Source organism: Chenopodium quinoa, unplaced genomic scaffold (assembly GCF_001683475.1).
Source record: "Chenopodium quinoa cultivar QQ74 unplaced genomic scaffold, ASM168347v1, whole genome shotgun sequence".
Taxonomy (NCBI): domain Eukaryota; kingdom Viridiplantae; phylum Streptophyta; class Magnoliopsida; order Caryophyllales; family Amaranthaceae; genus Chenopodium; species Chenopodium quinoa.
The window spans coordinates 3249865-3271874 of record NW_018742684.1 but is presented as its reverse complement, the minus strand read 5'-3'; the positions used below and the strand labels follow the sequence as shown (position 1 = coordinate 3271874).

General features: G+C 37.9%; 2 protein-coding genes across 2 annotated transcripts; one reads left to right on the top strand and one right to left on the bottom strand.

The window, feature by feature from the left end:
* Positions 1-7486: 7486 nt before the first annotated feature.
* On the bottom strand, positions 7487-9046 carry LOC110722836. The gene is made up of 4 exons (XM_021902136.1): positions 8241-9046; positions 8083-8154; positions 7940-7998; positions 7487-7819 (listed from the first exon to the last, which is right to left on the bottom strand). The coding sequence occupies exons 1-3, from the start codon at positions 8913-8915 to the stop codon at positions 7993-7995; spliced, it is 753 nt and encodes a 250-aa protein (XP_021757828.1). The 5' UTR covers positions 8916-9046; the 3' UTR covers positions 7487-7819; positions 7940-7992.
* Positions 9047-20035: 10989 nt separating this feature from the next.
* LOC110722546 lies at positions 20036-21451 on the top strand. Its single transcript, XM_021901811.1, has one exon. The coding sequence runs from the start codon at positions 20036-20038 to the stop codon at positions 21449-21451; it is 1416 nt and encodes a 471-aa protein (XP_021757503.1).
* The last annotated feature ends 559 nt before the right edge of the window (positions 21452-22010 follow it).

Below are 22010 nucleotides of genomic sequence, written 5' to 3'. Positions count from 1 at the left end.
ACAATGCTCAAATGGACCACAATTATATGAGATGTGTATGGCCCAATAAGACAAACTGAGGTTTATGATAGTGCCACTAATGTGGTCCTTTTTCATCCATTACGCAACATTACTACATCCCATATGATCTCATCTTAGGCGGCCCAAAAGTTATTCCCCCCATTTCATCAATTATTAGTAGCCCATTTTATACTTTATACCACTATTTATATTTACATTTATATTTGTATTTTGTTTAAAGGATAACGGGGACCATAGATTGTGACAAACTAACCAAGTTTCTTCTATATATCATATGGTATCCTATTCCTAAAGTAACTACTTTAATGGAAACATAGAACTCTTTAGGGAAGGAATATAAATAAAGAGATGTACACGTTGTGGGATCTTATGTTACGCGTCACTCTATATACGTAGTAATGTAGTATGTATGCTGTTCTGAATGATAGACAATTTGATAGATCGTTATCCTATGTGGAATGTGCTTGCGCTAGGCTCATACAATCGATTTAGATCCATAGGGAGAAAAAGTACATGAACATTGGTGATACTTGATTATGCTACAAAATTCGATCAAGTTGAAAGTGTTAAGTGTTAGAGCATCACACAAATCAGCATAAGAATACATACATAAATTGAATTATTGAGCATTCTAAGAATATATTCATGCAAAGAAGTTTTTAACACGTAATATCTAATTGTCTATGCCTTTCAATGCAACTTGATCTTTGAATGTATGCCCTTCTTTTTTTTTTTTTTTGCTTTAAAAGGTAGGACATTAGCTATTTGTATAATATGCTTGATTTTTTAGGTGTTCTTTGGTCATATTTTTGCCATTTATAACTAAACATGTAATTGGTATATTATAGCCTACTTGTATATGATTAATGAACCTATTTATGAAGTTATTGAATAGTAATAAAGATATGAAAAGGAGTAAGCAAACAAGAGCTTTCAATTCACGGGTTAACTATTTGCTTTGATTTTATTCATTTCAAATTTTTCTATGGCTATTATCCATTATCCCTTCGCCCCCTCCCCAACCCCAAAAGGAGGGGCCAAAAGAATTACAACCCCACTTTCGTTGTGAATGGTGTTTAATTTGTACTTCGTATGAAGTTAAATGTTTCTCTATCCGGTTCTAAATGTTTTTCTATTTTAATTATTTAAATTTCTAATAGAATTGTCGTCAAAATAAATAAATTAAAAGATGGATGAAGTACGACATAAAAATGGATAGACGAAGAGGATCAAGATTAAACAAACAAACAAACAAAATGTAAAACTTGTATTAATCGGATTAAAAGGCTCATTTAAGAAAACATTACATGTGAAAATTGAATTTGTTCTACCAAATTTAGTAAAAGTAGTCTTAGAAACATTTTGTTTCTGCATCTAACACTATTTATATAGTCAATCAATCTTCAAGTTTGGAATCTCTTTTAATATTATCTCAACATATAATTTTGAATTACTTGTCCTTCATGATGAAGTCCTTTTTTGTAACTTACTTGTTGTCTCTTGGTTTATTTAACATGAATTATAGTACACTATTTTTTTTTTTTGGTGTTTAGAGAGCCACAAGGGCGAGGGTGAAAATCGATCCCAGGATCTCCTGGAATCGGGAGGGAAGCTCTAACCACTTGAGCTATCCATCACTCTCATTATAGTACACTATTTGATTGACAATAAATGTTGTGAGCCTGTGATAGTAACTTTCGGTCATAATCTAGTGTTTGAATGTTATCTATAATATTTAATAGAGATAATTTTGTGGACCTAATATTTCATTTCAACTTTAATTTTAGCCAATTATTATGTCCGATTACATAATATTTATAGTTGTGTTGCTATCAAATGAGTGGTATAGCAAGGCAAGTTTCTTACATGATTGTGAAGTTTTGGGTAAACCCAATTCAATAGCTTTTAATTTTTTCTTCTGATAAGCATTCCATTTATACTGAAAATGATTCAATGTTATAATTATTACCACATATTGATGTTCTTAGGGAAAGATGAATCAAGATGTTTTGTGATCATGACATAAAATCTTAAGTAAGTTAATTGTGTGAAACAATTTATATGTAAATTCTTGTCATGTTTAAGAATCACGTAGAATTCTGTACTATTTGGACTATATCAAGTAAAAAAACTAATCTTTCCTCAATAAAATGATTTGAAAAATTGTTGGTTGTGGGTTGATCATGATAAGAGAGGAGAAATAAAGTCAATAAACATTTATTATTCGTAATACAAAATTTTGATTATTATTCCCTCCGTCTCTAAATTAAAAGCCTCTTTTTCTTTATTATGTGAGTAATAAATGCTCAAAAGAGGATTTGTACTAAGGGACGGAGGGAGTTGTATATTAAAATGGAATGTCCGTCAAAATCATACTCACATTCTTAATACGGAGTACATTAAGAGGGTGTTTGTTTAGGGGGATAAAAGGGATGGGAGAAGGATAAAATATAGGAATGGAAGGAATGTAGTGTTTGTTTAAAGGGATGGGGATTATAAGGGGGTTAGGGATAGGGATTAAATCACCCACTTATCCCTCCATTTCTATAACTAAGGGGGGTGGTATAAGGGGAAGGGATTAAAATGGGTTTTAAAAGACTAAATTATCCTTAATGAAATTGAAAAAGTAAGGGGAAGGGTAGAAGTTAATAATGGTATTTTTATAAATTTATTACTAATCCCTAATCAGGAAATGCGAGAGAAGAAGTAAGAGTGAGAGACATGGGCTGAGCTGAAAGCAAAAGTGAGGATTGGATAGTTTTATTTGGACTGGGCTGTTTTTTTGATGTTAATAGGCCTACTATTCATATTTCAAGCCCACATTTGGCAATAAATTGGGCCCTCAAACTTGAGGCGGCCAATAGTTCAACCCGAAAAAAAAAAGGAACGTAATTTACGTGATAATTTCAATGTTATTATTTATAGTTTAACACGAATTTTCATACGTGACTAACCTACTACTTTAATACAGAGTGAGAAAAAAAGAAAGATGAATCAGTTTTCTAAGGATATAGGCCTTAGTTGGCAAATGGTTGTTGGCGGTTGGCTGGTTCACGTGGCTTGTTTGACCAGGTAGAATGTTTCGCTATTTATAATGGCTTTTGAAATTGGCTTTTCAAGCTGGTTGTTTATAAAAGTGTTTGGTAAATAAATTGTTGGTTGTTGGCTGTTGGTTGTTTATAAGATAATTTGGGAGCCAACAAGCCAAAAGCCAACAAAAAAGCTATTCAAAGCAGCTTTTTCATTTTGGCTTAAAAGCCAGCTTTTTCGCTAACTAAAAAGCCAATTACCAAATACATTTTTTGGCTGTTTGACCACATAAAAAAGCTATGAAAGGTTATAAATTGTGTATTATAAAAAAAAGTTCATCAGTAAGCACGAGCTTATGATTTATACTCCAGTAGCATTAATATGAGGGGCCGTTTGGTTCACCCGGGGTAAACGGATGGAATGAACAAAGGGAATGGTAGAGAGTGGAATGAAATTACCTAATATTCTCTATGTTATTTGTTTTAAAAACAAAGGGAAACAATCCCATCAACCCACCACCACACAACCACCCACGTTCCACCTTATCTAGCCACCATCCGACCACCAAACCACCAGCCACACCTTCGGCGCATTTCCCCTCACCGTCGCCTCCCATTCGCCGGCCTCCGCGCAACCGTTTCTTCCCCGGAGATCAGCCCCGAAAAACCCTAGAAACTCCCCTCTCCCGAAAAACATCATTCACTCCCCGAAAAATCGGCTGTCCGACCTTCCCCCACCCTCGAAACCCTAGGCGCTAGGGTTTCGAGGGTGGGGGAGGGTTGACTGGTCGTGGATTTAGTTTTTTTATGGTTTTTTCGGGGATGGAAAATGTTGCGAGGGCGCGGCGACGCAGCGAGGGGAAGGGGAAGGGAGGCGGCGGCGACGCGGCGAGGGGAAGGGGAAGGGAGGCGGCGGCGACGCGGCGAGGGGAAGGGGAAGGGAGGCGGCGTCGACGCGGCGAGGGGAAGGGGAAGTGCGATGCGGTGAGGGGAAGGGGAAGAGAGGCGCGGCTGGCTGTGAGGGGAGGGGAAGGGAGGCGTGGCTGGCTGTGAGGGGAAGGGAGGCGCGGCTGGTCGTGGTTGGTGGTGCGGGTTTCCGATGAGTTGAAAAGGTGGAAGGGTGGTGGTATGGTGGTGGTGGTATGGTGGACAAGGAATGGGAATGGGAAAGGGAAAGTCTAGGGGGGGTGGGGAATGGAGTTGGAGGGATTTTGGGGAATGAAGAGGGGAAAGGGAATGAAAAATATGGTCTAACAAACAACAACAAAGGGAATGGGGCAATTGATTCCAATTTCCTTTGATGATTAACCCCAACCAAAATATATTGAGTATGTATTCTCTGTAATTAAATTATTAATTTTTTTTTTTTTTTTTTTTTTTTTTTTTTTTTTTTAGGAAAATTAAAACTTGGTAGTTGATTGTTAATGATGCTATGTCTTAATAAATCCACAATCAGGTGGATGGTGTATCCGGTGTACACCACATTTAGCTTCTCCAATTGGATGAAGTGAAGATCCAAGTTTGATTGACAGAATTCAAACCAAATTCTACCAACACTTGGGAGTGATCCTTTGATTCCTTTCCTTATCTTAGAATTTTATTTATTGTATTATCCACTAAGAACATCAATTAAGATTTAGCTAGTGCAATGATTACCCATAAACATGTGAATCATAAAAGATATTCCATGGTATATGGAGTATAAAGAAACAAACACATTACAGATGTAAGCAACAAATATCTAAAGCTATCCTATTGCAAGATGAGATTTGTGCTCCTATTAAAGAGTATATACTTCTTCCGTTTTATAATAGTTACAAGTTACAACACAAACTTTTTTACACTATTTTTTTTTTAAAAATGTTGGTTTCACATGATTAATACACTTTAAAATGCAATGAGAGGTTGTTTGGAGTATAATTTAGTGGGTTATGTGCTTTAAATAAGATAAATAGTACAACTTTTTCCAAAAAAAACTTTCATTTATAGTGTTTAACAAGTATTATGATATTTTCATTTTAGAAAATTGTTGCAAGTATAAAAAACGAAGGAAGTATATACGGAGTAATTTTTTTCTTAGTGTCCCACTCGGTTCACCTTTTAGGCTAATTCAGATTTGGAATTCAATTATGAGTAATTAGGTTTCAATCTCCTCCCAATTGTTATTGCATGGGATTAAACATGTAGTCCTCCCAACCAAGTACAACCCTAAATCTCAATCACCACTGCATCAACAATCAATTAATATAGACCCGTGAAAAAAAATATGGAGTACTCCGTATTACTGAATACTGTATATTTTTGCAAAAATGTACGCTAGAAGTCTAATAGGTAGTACATAAAGATACCCAATCGGTGATACTCCACGCCGTAAAGAAACAGCACGTGAAAGCATCTGACTAACCTAAAATAAGCTCATATCACGTGATACTCCTAAATGCAATCTATATCTTCCACCAAACGCAACATAAAACACACATCTACCGATCTACGAATACTGTACAAAATACACGGCAAAGTCAATTTGGTTGAACAATACAACCCATAACTGTAAACATTACAACACATGACAGCCCTGTTGGTCAAACAATTTAAGCAGAATTGATTATCCATCCGAAGCTCCTAGAGCCGAGAGTACATAAAAGAAGATACAATATACATCCAGTATCACTCATGCTATAAAAGCTCTCAACACGAGCAAAATAGGCCCGAGTGTATACGACTCTACGAGTATGCAATTTGGAAAACCTGCCCTGTTTAAAAAGTAAACTCCAGATATAACATTAGGAGTATTTACAATTGTAGGTATCAATCAAACAATTTCCAGATTTCCACCAGAACGACATATAAACTTCCACATGCAGCCAACAATGACGGTATACCAACCATTCACTAGTCCAAACACAACAAAGAAAGGGAAGGGGAGGGGAGGAACAAGTCCAAGCACACTTTACGTATGAAGAAGGGGAGGAACAAGTCCAAGCACACTTTAAATATGAAGAATCTGTAACAGATTGATCCTACAAATGAAAGAATGAAGAATATTCATGTGAGCTATTTCAAAGTCAGAATTATATTCTAATTTCATCTAACTTACCTTTTATTGAATCTGACTATCTAAATAAACCTAAAAGATGACGACTACCATAGCAGCAAATGAAGAAAATTCAACTCAATCATGAATACTCCACTTTTCCATGTAAGGAAATAACCACTTGTCTACGAATCTAATCTAACAATCTGACCTTCACGCATCGTCTTGCAAATAAATGCAAGAAATTGTGCGTACAATCAGGACTGAATACCAAAAGACATAAACCTAAACAAGTATTTCTAATCAGAGACAATACAGCAGCCATTAAGCATAAAATTAGCCTCTATCCAGCATAGATCAGAGATCACCACTATTCTGCAAAGGCTGATTGATATAAAGAACTACGACAAAAAAAAAAAACGCCAAAACTGATAGAAAATTAGCCTCTATCCAGCATAGATCAGAGATCACCACTATTCTGCAAAGGCTGATTGATACAAAGAACTACGACAAAAAAAAGCCAAAACTGATAGATAAACAGAAAGAGGACCAAAATACAGAAGTTAACAATTCAATATAGAGTGATAAAGAATTATGGACAAGAGAAAGGAGATATAATGAAATAGTAAAGACACAGAAAAAAGAACTGCCACGGAAAAGACACAACATGTATCATAAACCCACTCAAATATTCAAGAAAATGTAAGCAAGATTTGAAAATGGAAACAAAGGGGAATCCTCGGAAGATATGCATTGTATGGCCAGAGAAAAAAAAAAAAAAAAAAAAAAGATCAAAGATTTCCAAACAATCTATGTTTTCTACTTGCAAATAACTAGTTACCATTTTTACATAGAGAATGATAGAAGGTTTAGTGGAATCACAGGGCATTGTGAAGTGGGATTGTTTCATTGGAGGAATAAGTAATTGAAACTGAACATTACTTACTCCTCAACATTCCATCATAGTCCATGCCATGTATCTATTCATGAAGTCTGACACCATCTCTCTTAAAACTAAAAAATGAAAGCAATTTCAATCGAAGTCGCATTTAGTCGTCATTTTGCTACCAATGACAAGCAAGAGAACATAACAGGTAAAAAAAAACAACAATAAAAACGAGAGAGAATGAAACATGCAAGAAGCACAAGAAATTTCAACCTCCACAGATATATCCTTTGCCAGAGAAAAGGGATGGAAATATGGAATAGTGCTTTACATAAACAATAAGCTTGGAAAACACAGATAAGATTTTCAATTTTGAGATTTAGGGTTTCGAAAAAGAACATGAAAGCTAATCTGTTCCCAAATAAACTCAGGAAGCCTGTCACACATCATAATCCATAGTCAATAAACCACCTTTTCTCGAAACCTTTAAACAGTCACTGAAAAAACTGCTGCAACTATATGAAGCTCACAGGCTATAATCAACACCATTTCATCATAAAATCAAAGATCCTTGTTATACATACTGCAACTACCCAAATCATCATGAAAATTAATCTAAAATAAAACTAAATTACCCTTGCCATTGCACTAGCTCTAGTTCTAATCTACTATGTATACCAAAAGATATAAAGCAAAAAAGTCAATGGGCATCATTCTTCTATATATCCAGACGTCCCAAATCACCCCTCTTTACAGAGAACAGTACCTCCAAATCGAGGCCCGAACACGGCAATCGGCAAGCTTTCAAAAAAATTCACACTCCCCTTCAATCATCCCCTTCCTATGCACCTGCAAAATTGAAACAGCAGAACAATCTTAACATCCAAACCCTCAACAACTCACAGATTACAACATTTGAGCAAAATACTCAAAATCAATGCTTAAAAAATCCAGAAACAAACACTTTACCTCCTACCCAAACGCCAGAAATTAAGCAAAAACACTTTGCGATATGTTCATATCTACCTCTGCAGAAAACAACCCAATTCAACAATCAAACAAAAATAACAAAAACCCAGAAAAATCAAAGAAACCATGAATTAAAAACACACCTTTGGCGGTACATCAAGACAACGATAATATTCAGGCGAAAGCCCAACCATCCATAACCCTGGAAACACATTCTACAAAAAAAAACACCCAATAAAACCATCAACTAAAAATCACAACAACATCAAAAACTGAATAAAACCCAGAAATTAAAACTTACATCCAATTGTTTCTGAACATTCTTTGGGCGCTTTTTAGGGCGACGAGAAGGCTTAGAACCAGTCATAGAGTAAATATCTTCTTCAATCTCTTTATTCGATAAAGAGATCCAAAACCTCTTAATCCCTCTTCTCTCACATCCTCCTCCGCCGTTAGCTCCGCCATTACCTTGCGTCTCCAACCCTCGCAACCTCATCGATTTCGGCAAATTATCACCCCCACTTTCTCCCACAGTAGTAGCAACACCAGAATAAGTATTCGTTGGAGTTGAATTAGTAGCAGAAACCCCTTTCATGGCGGCAGCTCTTCTCGGCCGTAGATTCCACCCTTTCTCACCATCTCCTTCGCCTTCATTTACAGCAACAGCAACACCAACACCAACACCAGAACCTTCTTCTGTAACTTCTGGTTTCTTCCCACAATCTCTCTCCTCTTCATCATCCTGCGCAGGTGGCGGCGTTGGCGGAGGATGGTTGTGGTTGTTGCGGCGGTTGCGAGATGATCGAGATCCTTTAGAGTTTGAGGGCTCGGCGTCCGATGAAGACGGCGGCGGAGGAGGTGAGAGAGGAGAGTCGTAAGGTGATCGGCGACATCTTTGTTGGTCTTTCTTTGAACCCCATTTCAGAAATGTTAATGGGAAATTGTGTAGCGGCGACTTAACTGGTGCTGCCGCCATTAACAGAGGAAACGAAGCTTTCTCTCTCTAGATTCTTTCTCTCTCCTCTGGTTCTTCTTCTTCTTGATGTTGTTGCCGTGAAGAGGCAGCGAGAGTTTGATGTTTGTGTGTGTTGTGTTGTTGGTTTCTCTACGTATAAAAGAAGGGAGTGATTGTAATTTTTTAATGTGACGATTATGCCCTTTGAGTAAATTTGGGGAGGAGTGGTGGTCGTTTTATGGGATAGGGGTTGTCGTTTATGAGCGTGTTAGTGATGGGAAAAATGTGGTGTAAGAAAGGATCCTTCTCTATCTCGTGCAACTTAGGGCTTCATATTATTTTCAATTCAGTCAATGAGAACAGATCTTAATCGTAGTTTTGTCAAAGATCATGGTTGTTTATTTTGTTTAAGGCGGTATCTTTGACTTGATATAAAAAATCTCGTCAATACATGAAATATTATGTTGTGGTTTTATAATCTAATATATATCATATAACTAATATATTAAGCTAAACTTTTAGCCAGCTCACAAGCAGCGACAATTGGCGTTTCATCTTTTCGCCAAATGTCGCGCCACGTAGGATAGACTTAAATAGACTTTGCAAGATAAAAAAAGTTAGTTTAGAATTCTATTTGGATAGAATTTTAGGATAAAATTGTTAGTTTAGAGTTTTATTTTCGATAAAATATCAATATTCACAAATTGAATTATAATTTTATCTAAAAAAAATTATTAGATTATGATTCTAATATAGTTCAAAACATAAAACATCCATTTATAATATATACTAATCGGCTAAAATAATATGAGACTATGAGTACTTCGTAATCTAAGAATTTTATTACTATGTAAACCCATCAATTAGGATCGGGTTATGAGTCATCTCGAATTGGGTCACTTCAGGTTGTGAATCAAGAAATGTTCAACTCTTGCCCAAAATTTTAGGTTCGGAATAACCCAGCGGGCTTTGAACATTTATTTCATATAATTTATTTTTTGCTATTTTTTTAGTGTATTAAATCGAACATTTCCACCAACATTATTATTAGTCATCACATGTCTATTAGATAGCAAAATCATCACAAAAGCACATCAATTCCAAACTAATTTTTATCAATGATATATTTTAAAATTTAATTTGATATATAGATTAAAAATTTATCTTACAATTCAATAAACAACCCGGGCATCGCACGAGCACAAAACTAGTATATATATAAAGGAGAGTTTTTTTTCCGAGTTTTTAGAGAGCCACATAGGATTTAATTTTTTCAGCGTGCCATGTAGGATAATAATTTTTAGTGGTATCCAATTAAATACGAGATTATTAATTTCTTTTAAAATTAAATAATTTAAATGACACATTGGCGAATGAGATTTCCTAGTTTAAATTAATTAAGTATAAAATATTATCTTTTGGTATCAGGAATTTTATCTAAATATATAACAAATTTTAGCACATAAAAATATGCATAAAAAATTATTTTAAAAAATTCAAACAAACTGTGCATTGCACGGACTTTATCTAGTTTTTTATAACACCGATTAATGTAATCTGTATGAATTTATGCCATATTTGCAAAATTATTATGAATTTTAATTTTGATCGCAAGCCCCTATGAAGAATACTCAAGTGCAAACTTTACTAAGTAAAAATTAAGTGAACTAAATGACTTCCAATGGAGTAAGATATAGGATAAAATTTGAATGATATAGTAAACTCTTATGCCGAGCTCAGCTAAGTTAAAACCATAAACCCTTTAGAATGATTAAGGGCATGTTCATATTTACTTATTTTCAGTTCAGTTCAGTTCAGCTTCAATCAGTTCAGTTCAGTTCAGTTCAGCTCTTAATTTCCCTCTCTCATAAAATATTCATTTCAGCTTAGTTCAGTTCAGTTCAGTTCAGCTTCAATAAGTTCAGTTTAGTTCAGTTCAGCTCCAATCAGTTCAGTTCAGCTCAGTTCAGTAAATATGAACAAGCCCTAATAATGTGAATGTGAAACAAAGTGAAACCAAAAGGTTGTGAATTTGCAAGTAATGCAACTACACGTTGTAAGTGATTTACACGTTGTTGATAATTTGACATTATGCTTTTGTAAGCTCTATTTTGTTTAAACTTATACTTGTATATGATGAAAAGGACATTCAACTACTTTCTTAATATATTACACACCATAATGAAACCAATGTCAATAGGAAACCTAATGCAAAAATACAATGAACTTATTAGTATAAATACACGATTTGCCAATTTTAGCTGCACACTCGTAAACTCTAAGTTTCTTGCATATAGTTCTTATCTGTAAGTCAACACACTGATTGAATTTGAAAGTAGTACTGAGATGTTTAAATCCTTTCAAATGAGAAGTTATTCAGACAAAGGAAAACTCATTAATTGATTTAAAGTAGTGTGGTGTAAGACTTCTCCATATTTAGGACCATGATTCCATGCATAGGTACATACATGTTTATAAGAGATGGATATTATCTAATCTAGTACGAAACGTTGTCAATTGACTTTAATTATATCTACTCGTTTGAATATGCTTAATCGCTACTCATACAAAATTTAGGCAACTTTAGAGGATGACATGATTTAATAAATTCATCCTACAATAAAAAATTAGTGTGTGATCCGGTACTACGGGTTGTTAGTTTATACTTATTTAATTTGATAATTATGTTCGGCTATTTCTTCATAATGATTTGATAATCATCTTGAAATTTTCATAATTATGTTACAAAAAATTGTATTAGGAAAACCATATTCAATATTTTGTAAGTTTTGATTTATATATATTCAGCATTTAATGATTATTTACCGAGAAAACAAAATTAGTATTTTTCATCTAATCGAAAAAACACTACGGAGTTTTTCAAACTTCAAAATTATGACATTACATAATGGAGAACAAATAGGATACTTAAACACTAATCATTATATCCAAGCTAACTATAATTTTGTTGAGTAATAAGCGTTGTAAATGAATAGCGATGGTGGTATGACTTGTAACTTGATACTTGTTTCAAGTCTTAAGGTCTGTTCTCATACGTTGAAATTCAGTTCACCTCCTAATTTCCTTCTCTTATAAAATATTCATTTCAGTTCAATTTAGTTCTGCTCCTAATTTCCTTCTCTTATAAAATATTCATTTCAGTTCAATTCAGTTCAGCTCAGTTCAGTCAATGAGAAAACAGGCCCTTAGTAGTTGAGTTGATTTAATCTCTCGGTACGATCAAACGTTGACCATATTTATTTTTCAATTAATTTATCAAACATTGACCATATTCATTTTTTTTTTATTTTTTTTTTTTGGTGAAGGAGAGGGGCAAAAGCAAACATAAAGAAGTAAAATAAAACAAAACTAACAAACACAGCCTATAATGTAGCCAAACTACATTGCTCCACCTCGATCCTTGGGCACCAATCTTGGCCAAGCCCTCCATTTAAGTTCTCCAAAAAAACCGGACGAAGGTCCCTTTGGATCGCTTAAAGAGAGTTAAGTTTTGTTCTGCATTCACCAATCTAAATATATAATTTTCACATTTCTAAATTAATTAACAGGGTAATTAGATGGCCCTGTTTTAACTATAAAAATGGGTTCCTTAAAAATCTAACTATAAAAATTGGTCCCTTAAATTTTTAAGGACTATTTTTAAAAAGTTACAATTATTATAATTATAAAATGTTTTTTTTTTTAATTTTTTTTAGTGCAGTACTACAAATCATAGAACTATAAAAAAAACGCTCTCTATGGAAAACTCGAAAACCCTAGGTGAAAATCCCTATTCAATAGAGGAAATTGATCAATTGATAAGATCTAATAAGAAATCTATTCAGGATGAACAGATCTCTACTCATGCTGATGAAGTTATGGAGGATGTGGAAGTCCCTGTTAACCCGAAAATGCCTCCACGAAATCTTGGTGCAAACTCATTCAAAGACATGATCAGTGGCCAGCAGAGGAGAATCTCATCTACTCATGTGGAAATCTTTGACTGTGATGATAAAGAGGACGTTTCTGATGATGAACTAATTCCAGAAGATGTGTTGAATGATGATCATTGTCCTGTCATTCAACTATCCAAGGAGGAAAAGAAGAGGCTTAGGAAACCTTGGAAGACATCCCTAATCATCAAACTACAGCACAAGCAGAAAGAGGTCAGTTTACCCGATTAATCGTGGAAATTGATCTATCTAAACCATTATTATCAAAATTTTGGTTGAAGGGTCGAATTTGGCGTATTCTATATGAAGGCATCAAAATGGTATCCTTTAAATGTGGCAAACTTGGTCATACTGGAGATGAGTGCACACCTGTTGTGAATGAAGCTGGTGTAGCTGCTATGGTCATTCATGACAACCCCCTGCATAATCAAGCTAACAAACCAGAGGAAACAGAGGACTTCGGGTCGTGGATGTTAGTTAAGAAACCTGGTCGCAGGAATAATCCTAGAGTAGTTAAAAATAATGCTCAAGCTGGAAAGAATATTCCAAGTGAAACTACGGTTCCACAGAAGATGGTGATTGGGGCTTTTCAGGCGACCGAAAAATCAAATGGTGGTGATGGAGTAAGGCAGCAAGCCAAGGTCAACGAACAGACACAGGCAAAGGGGCAATTGGGTAAAAACCAATCTCAAGGCTTGAAACTAGGAGTCAACTCGAGATTTGCGGTTTTGGAAGATCAGGTTGAGGAGGAATTGGAGCCTAATAAGGAGGGGGAAGATTTTGCAAAATCTTTTCAAGATAATGATGGTCAGTGCTTTGGTACAACTAATTTAGGAGATATCTCCCAATATTTTCAGCCAGCTAAGGAACAACTTAATCTTGTTAAGGAAAAAAATAATTTTCAAAATCAATCCCATTCGAAATAAAAAAAGATTCCTATCAAAAGCTATCAAGAAAAGAAAAAAAAATCTTCCCAAAATATAAGCACACCCCTTAAGGAAATTTGTGAATATTCCCAGTCAAACTTTGTCTCCAAACTTGGAATTGACCTCCCAAGAAAAAGAAAACACTGCTTTCTCATTTGAAGCTAATCTCGAAGCCGCATACCAAGCTAATTCTGTGCCTCCCCAAGTTCTTGAGAAGCAATTGCAAGCAGACAACAATTGCTCCAACCCATGTCTCAAACACTATACCCAATTCTTTTGAGGATACCTTATCTAGTGATCACGAACCCCCTGACTCATGTACTGGAGGTTCGAATGGACTCTTATCTACCACCAATCTCGGATCCCCCGGACTTGGTGATGACATTGAAAATTCCCAATGAAGTTAATCGTCTTCTAAGACTAATAAGCGAAGCCTATATGACTTCTTTACCTTCAATACCTGTGTTGTGCGACAGCGGAAGCAAAGGTCGAAAACAAACAAGAAAACAATAAAGAAATTCAATGCAAACAATAAGAACAACACCAAGAATTTACGTGGTTCACTATCGATGTGATAGCTACGTCCACGGGCACCGAGATCGAATGATTTCACTATAAACTGCAAAGATTACAAAGATGATTCTTGTATTTCTCAAGAACGGCTTTCACTCTGTCTCTCTTCACCCTAATACTGATATTAGGGAGGTTTTATATTAATCCCTAATTAAAAGATACTTGGGCAAAAAGATAATAAAATAAGATAACCTAAAACCGCAAAATCCGCGTTCCGTATTTTTCCTTCTCCGCCCGGTCAGACCGGGCAAGGTCTGCCCGATCGGGCGCGAGAAGAAAACTCCATACGAATGCTTCAACGTATCCAACCCCCACCGCCCGGTCAGACCGGGCAAGGTCTGCCCGATCGGGCGAAGGCTCGCCCGGTCGGGCGAAGGCTCGCCCGGTCGGGCGCGAGAGCAGCTTCTTCAACGAATTTGCCAGGCACCTCTTCTTCTTCCGCCCGGTCAGACCGGGCAATGTCCGCCCGATCGGGCGGACAAAGCTACGAAGTACGAGTCACCTAATATACTTATCAACAATCTCCACCTTGACGAGAACTCGTAGTCAGCAAACGACCCCATCAAGACATAGTGAAAAAACATCTCAAGCCAAACCCGATGCAGGACTCATGCATAAGCCATACATCCCGATAAGTCTTCAACCAAGACCCATCACATACTCGTCTCCAAGTATAACAACTCATAATGCTCCACCTGCATCACAAGCCCCGGGCAAGCTCCACCTTAATGCCAACACACCTACACCAGGAGCTCCCCAACTTCGCCCCTCAGGGCCTACTACATCACGTAGTAATCAATATTTAGCAAGTCTAAGCAATGTTTAAACTTGCTAAACGGAACAGGCTTAGTGAAGAAATCAGCCGGGTTGTCAGCAGTCCCAATCTTCTTCACCTTAATCCTCTTGTCAGTACGTAAGAAATGATACCTGACATCAATGTGCTTCGTCCGATCATGGTGTACTTGATCTTTAGCTAAGCAAATCGCACTTAGACTATCACAATACACTGTAGCAAAATCCTGTGCAATACCCAGTTCACCTACTAGGCCTTTGAGCCAAATAGACTCCTTAGCTGCAGAAGTTAAAGCCATATACTCAGCTTCAGTAGTTGACAACGTAACTGATGACTGCAATGTAGACTTCCAACTAACCACAGAACCACCCAAAGTGAACACATAACCAGTCACAGACCTCCTGGTATCCACATCAGCTGCATAATCAGAATCACTGTACCCAGTGACCAAGCATTCCTTATCATTCCCGTACACAAGACCAATATCAGCTGTCCCTCTCAGGTAGCGAAAAATCCTTTTCACCCCTTGCCAGTGTTCCCTCCCAGGTCGAGCCATAAACCTGCTTACAACACTAACGGCATGCGCAATATCCGGCCTAGTACAGACCATAGCATACATCAAACAACCAACCGCATTTGCATATGGAACTCTAGACATATAAGACAACTCCTCCTCTGATTGAGGTGACATAGACAAAGACAACTTACAACTAACAGTAGTTGGCGTACTTATAGGCTTCGATTTTTCCATCCCAAAACGAGACAAAATCTTTTCAATGTAGCTTTTCTGAGTCAAGAAAAGCTTACCTCTAGCCCGATCCCTGTAGATCTCCATACCCAAAATCTTCCTAGCTGCACCCAAGTCTTTCATGTCAAACTCCGAGTTAAGCATCTCCTTTAATCTAGCAATATCAGATTTATTCTTTGTGGCAACCAACATGTCATCAACATATAACAAAAGATAAATCATGGAACCATTATCCAGCTTACTATGATACACACAGCAATCATATGAATTCCTGTCAAAACCTTGTGAAACCATAAAAGAATCAAACCTTTTGTACCACTGTCGGGGGATTGCTTAAGTCCATACAATGACTTTAGCAATCTGCAGGCATAGTGTTCCTTTCCAGGAGCTTCGAATCCTTCGGGCTGCTTCATCAGAATCTCCTCCTCCAAATCGCCATGAAGGAAAGCCGTTTTAACATCCAACTGCTCCAGCTCAAGATCAAAATGTGCTACAATTGACAATAACACACGGATAGAAGTATGTCGAACCACAGGTGAGAATATCTCAACAAAATCAACCCCTTCTACCTGACTGAACCCCTTAGCAACTAGCCTAGCCTTAAAACGTATTTGCTCAGTTTCCGACAACCCTTCTTTCTTCTTGTAAATCCATTTACAACCCACAAGCTTCCTCCCTTCCGGTACCTTTACCAGTTCCCACACTCTGTTCTTGTAAAGAGACTGCATCTCTTCACCCATTGCGGCAAGCCATTGCGCAGACTCACTACAACTAATTGCTTGTTTATATGTGGCAGGTTCAAATGACTCTACATCATCAGCTACACTCAATGCATAACCTGTCATCGCATCAACACAGCAATTTCTTCCCTCCATCTCTTCAATCAATCTAACAGGCTTCTTGATAACTCGTTTAGGCATCTCAAGAATGGTGTCAGGTTGACTAGATGACCCCTGATTAGATTGCTCCACCTCATCCCCAGAGTTAGAATGAGTAGGAGTAATCTCAGGTTCAGGAGTACCCGGCACTGGAACATCAGCATCATCATCAATATATTGTACCCGAGGTAAATCAGCAATGGTAGACTGATGTACCTCAAGTACCCCATCTGTCTGTAATAAATTGTCTCCTTCCCTTCTCAAATCTGAAATCTCTGCATTTTTAATTGAATACATGGTGTTTTCATCGAAAGTAACATCCCTACTAAGAATGACCCGACCCTCCGAAGGTGAAAAAATTCTAAACCCCTTCACACCATCCCCGTACCCAACAAAACACCCCTTCTTGGCTCGTGGATCCAGCTTACCCTCAATAACATGATAATAAGCAACACAACCAAAAATCTTCAAATTCGAAAAATTAGGCAACTTACCACTCCAGATCTCAAACGGAATCTTGGAATCAATTCCAGAATGAGGACCCCTATTAATGACATAACAAGCTGTTAACACAGCTTCACTCCAGTACCTCCTCCCAAGCCCTGCATTAGAGAGCATGCATCGAACTCTCTCTAGCAGTGTCTGATTAACCCGTTCTGCTACACCGTTCTGCTGTGGTGTCTTCCTGACAGTATGATGCCGACCTATACCCTCATCTGCACAGAACTGATTAAACTCGTCTTTGCAAAACTCTAGCCCATTGTCCGTTCGTAGCTTCTTGATCTTCCTTCCTTGTCGATTTTCCACCAAAGCTTTCCATTGCTTGAAAACTTTGAAGGCCTCATCCTTTGACTTAAGCAACCTAAGCCATGTGTATCGGGACTTGTCATCAACAAATGACACAAAATAGTGGTAACCTCCCATACCTTCAACTCTAGATGGACCCCAGCAATCTGAATGGATGTAATCGAGCACTGCATCAGTAATGTGAGCACCCTTGCTGAACTTTGACCTGTGTTTCTTACCAAACACACAATGCTCACAAAATTCAAGGTTGGCAACCTTGACCCCGGATAGAAGACCCCTCTTGGACAATAGCTGCATCCCCTTCTCCCCCATATGACCAAGCCTCATGTGCCAAATCTTAGTCATCTCCTGGTGAGATACAGATGCGCAAACCGCAGAACTAGGCAGTGTAACACCCTCAAAAACATAGAGGGTGTTCCTTTTGATACCCTTAAGTACCAACTCAGAACCTCTGAAAATACACAACTCCCCATCTGAAAACACACCATTGTACCCCAATTCATCCAGGGTACCCAATGAAATCAGATTCTTTCCTAAAGCAGGAACATGCCGTACATTAGTCAAAGTTAACCTCCGCCCATCAACAGTCCTCAACCTCATGGAACCAATACCTGTGACCTTACATGGAGCATTGTTACCGACTATAACCATACCCCCATTGCGAGGTTCATATGTATCAAACCAATCTCGACGTGGACACATATGGAACGAACACCCCGAATCTAGAACCCAGTTATCAGATAAATCATCAGACCTAGCAGAACTGACTAATGCTAAATCTTCCTCTGAATTATAGCTCTCATTCGGTTTCTCTTCAACTACAGCAGCCTGGGACTTGTTTTTCCTCACCGGACAATTATTCCTAAAGTGACCCGGTTCTTTACAGTAATAACATGTTTTAGTAGTAGTTTTACTAGATCCATCCTTGCCGTTTCCAGCACCCGACCCAGCATTGTTCCCCTTGTTAAACCCCTTATTCTTTTTAGACTTTCCGGACTTAACAAATAACCCACTACCATTATCCCCATTATCACTCGTAGCTTTCATTCTGAGTTCCCTAGTATGAAGTGCTGCCTTCACTTCTTCTAAGGTTATAGAATCCTTACCAACAACAAAAGACTCTACAAAATTCTCAAAGCTAGACGGTAGAGATACAAGTAAAATCAACGCAGCATCCTCATCATCAATTTTAACATCTAAATTACGTAAATCAAGCAAAATAGAGTTAAGTTTTTCTAGATGTTCCCGTAAGGAAGTACCTGACTGCATCCGGAGGCTAAACAACCGCTGTTTCAGTAATAATTTGTTGGTCAACGACTTAGTCATATACAATGACTCCAGCTTCAGCCACAATCCAGCCGCCGTTTCCTGATCAGCAACCTCCGTGATGATTTGATCATCAAGACTAAGTAATATGGTAGAGTGTGCCTTCTCTTCCATAACTTCTAACTGCGAGTCAGTCGGTCCGTCTCCTGACTCCGAAGTAGTACTCTTTGGAGCCAACGGACGCCATATCTGCTGTTGTTTTAACAGAGCCTTCATCTTAATTTGCCATAGCCCGAAACTATTTTTCCCGGTAAACTTCTCAATTCTTATTGTTGAATCTCCTGCCATTGTTATCTTCAAGAAACTCTCCAAGGATTGAACCTGAGCTCTGATACCAATTGTTGTGCGACAGCGGAAGCAAAGGTCGAAAACAAACAAGAAAACAATAAAGAAATTCAATGCAAACAATAAGAACAACACCAAGAATTTACGTGGTTCACTATCGATGTGATAGCTACGTCCACGGGCACCGAGATCGAATGATTTCACTATAAACTGCAAAGATTACAAAGATGATTCTTGTATTTCTCAAGAACGGCTTTCACTCTGTCTCTCTTCACCCTAATACTGATATTAGGGAGGTTTTATATTAATCCCTAATTAAAAGATACTTGGGCAAAAAGATAATAAAATAAGATAACCTAAAACCGCAAAATCCGCGTTCCGTATTTTTCCTTCTCCGCCCGGTCAGACCGGGCAAGGTCTGCCCGATCGGGCGCGAGAAGAAAACTCCATACGAATGCTTCAACGTATCCAACCCCCACCGCCCGGTCAGACCGGGCAAGGTCTGCCCGATCGGGCGAAGGCTCGCCCGGTCGGGCGAAGGCTCGCCCGGTCGGGCGCGAGAGCAGCTTCTTCAACGAATTTGCCAGGCACCTCTTCTTCTTCCGCCCGGTCAGACCGGGCAATGTCCGCCCGATCGGGCGGACAAAGCTACGAAGTACGAGTCACCTAATATACTTATCAACAACCTGTTTTAATGGAAGACACTTTACCTAATTTGGCTCCAGATTCATTACCAATTCTTGTATGGTTTGGAATGTTCAAGGAGCGGGAACTGCCAATTTTATTTCCTCCTTGATAGACTTAGTCCGTACTACTAATAATCCTAATGTATTAACCCTTGTTGAAACACACATGGGTGGGGATCAAGCAACCAAAATTGCTACAATTTTGGGATATGATGGTCATACTAGAGTGGATGCAGTTGGATTTAGTGGTGGTATATGGGTGTACTGGAAAACGGACTTAGTTACTGTAAGTCCAATTATAAAGCATAACCAACATATCACTATGGAAATCACTAGAGTTGGGGCTACCCCTTGGTATTTTTCGGCTGTTTATGCGAGTCCGGATCCAACCAAGAGACGTGATCTTTGGGAGGAACTTAATAAATTTGCAAGCAATAATAGCAACCCGTGGTTGATAGCAGGGGATTTCAATGAAACAAGATTTCCATCGAAGAGAAATACTTCTTGTCGTGAGACAACTCGTAGATCAGCTTTGTTCAACGAGTGGGTGAATGATCTTGAATTGATTGAAGTGGAATTTTCTGGAGCGGCTCACACCTGGGCTCGCGGGCGATCTCCGGAAACTCGTCAAAGTGGAAGACTTGACAGAACTCTCTGTAATTCAGCTTGGGCAGTAAGATTTGACAAGGCCTCAATGAAACACCTTACTGCGATTCACTCCGATCATTGTCCAATTTTTATCTCTCCTAATGGTTTTGTACCATTGCAAGCCACTCACTGTCCTTTTAGATTCCAGGCTGCTTGGATGTCCCATGAAAATTTTCGAGAGTTTGTGGATAAATCCTGGGAAAAAAATGCGCCATTAATACCTGCCCTTGCAAACCTTTCCAGCAAATTGCAAAATTGGAATCGCAACACCTTTGGCAATGTTTATAAACAGAAAAGAATGCTCATGGCTAGGATTGGAGGCATTCAAAAAAATTTAGCCACTCGTGTAGACCGTGGATTGATAAAGCTTGAATTGAAATTAAGGAGGGATTTAGATGAAATTCTTGAAAGAGAAGAAATGATTTGGTATCAAAAATCCCGGATTGCATGGTTGAAAGATGGGGATAGAAATACTACCTTTTTCCACCTAAGTACGATAGTGCGTCGTTGGAAAAATAAGGTAGCAGCATTGAAAAATAATGAAGGGCAGTGGCTTCATGATAAGTTAGACATTCAAGAAAACATAGTTGAGTATTTTACTCACTTATTCACCGAAGAAGGAGAGCCTGAGTATTTTGATGTGACAAGTGATATATTCCCAGAATTATCTTCAAATGATTGGTCAACCCTGACAAAATACTATACCAGAACTGAAATTGATTTGGTGGTCAACGAAATGGCAACACTAAAGGCTCCTGGCCCAGACGGTTTTCAAGTCTTGTTTTACAAGAAAAATTGGGACCTTATTTCGGTTACTGTGTATAATACCATTCTTCCAATATTGGAAGGGAAGGGGTTCCCTACTAATCTTAATGACACCTTCATTGCGTTAATCCCGAAGGTGGATCATCCCGAACTAGCTTCTCAATTTTGACCCATTGGCTTGTGTAATGTGGCATACAAAATTATAACAAAAGTGATTATTAATCGCTTGAAGCCAATTCTTCCTATTTGATCTCCAATACGCAAGCTAGTTTTGTTCCGGGAAGACAAATAACGGATAATATTGTGATAATGCAAGAGGTTATCCATACTATGCGTAGGAAATAGGGAACAAAGGGTTACATGGCTCTTAAAATCGATTTTGAGAAGGCTTATGATAGGCTTCGTTGGTCTTTCATTAGGGATACATTGGTCCAAATGAATTTGCCAATAACGATGGTGGATCTTATTATGGAGTGTATAACTACTGCATCGTTGCAAATTTTGTGGAATGGTGAACCCTCTAGGAGCTTCAAACCAAGTAGAGGAATTCGCCAAGGCGACCCCCTATCTCCGTATCTATTTGTAATGTGTATGGAGCGCCTTTACCAAGTCATTGAAGAAGCGATTATCTCTGGAAATTGGATCCCAATCCGGGCTAGTAGGGGAGGTCCTCTTTTATCAAACTTGTTTTTTGCCGATGATATAGTATTATTTGCAGAAGCAAGTAT

What these genes read in the sequence shown, in the direction of transcription:
- LOC110722836 (XM_021902136.1), bottom strand. Translation starts at nt 8,915, where the DNA reads ATGGCGGCAGCACCAGTTAAGTCGCCGCTACACAATTTCCCATTAACA. An exon ending in ATGTTCAGAAACAATTGGAT is followed by an intron (nt 8,155 to 8,240) that starts GTAAGTTTTAAT and finishes TTTTTTTTGTAG; the next exon opens with AATGTGTTTCCAGGGTTATG.
- LOC110722546 (XM_021901811.1), top strand. Translation starts at nt 20,036, where the DNA reads ATGGGTGGGGATCAAGCAACCAAAATTGCTACAATTTTGGGATATGAT.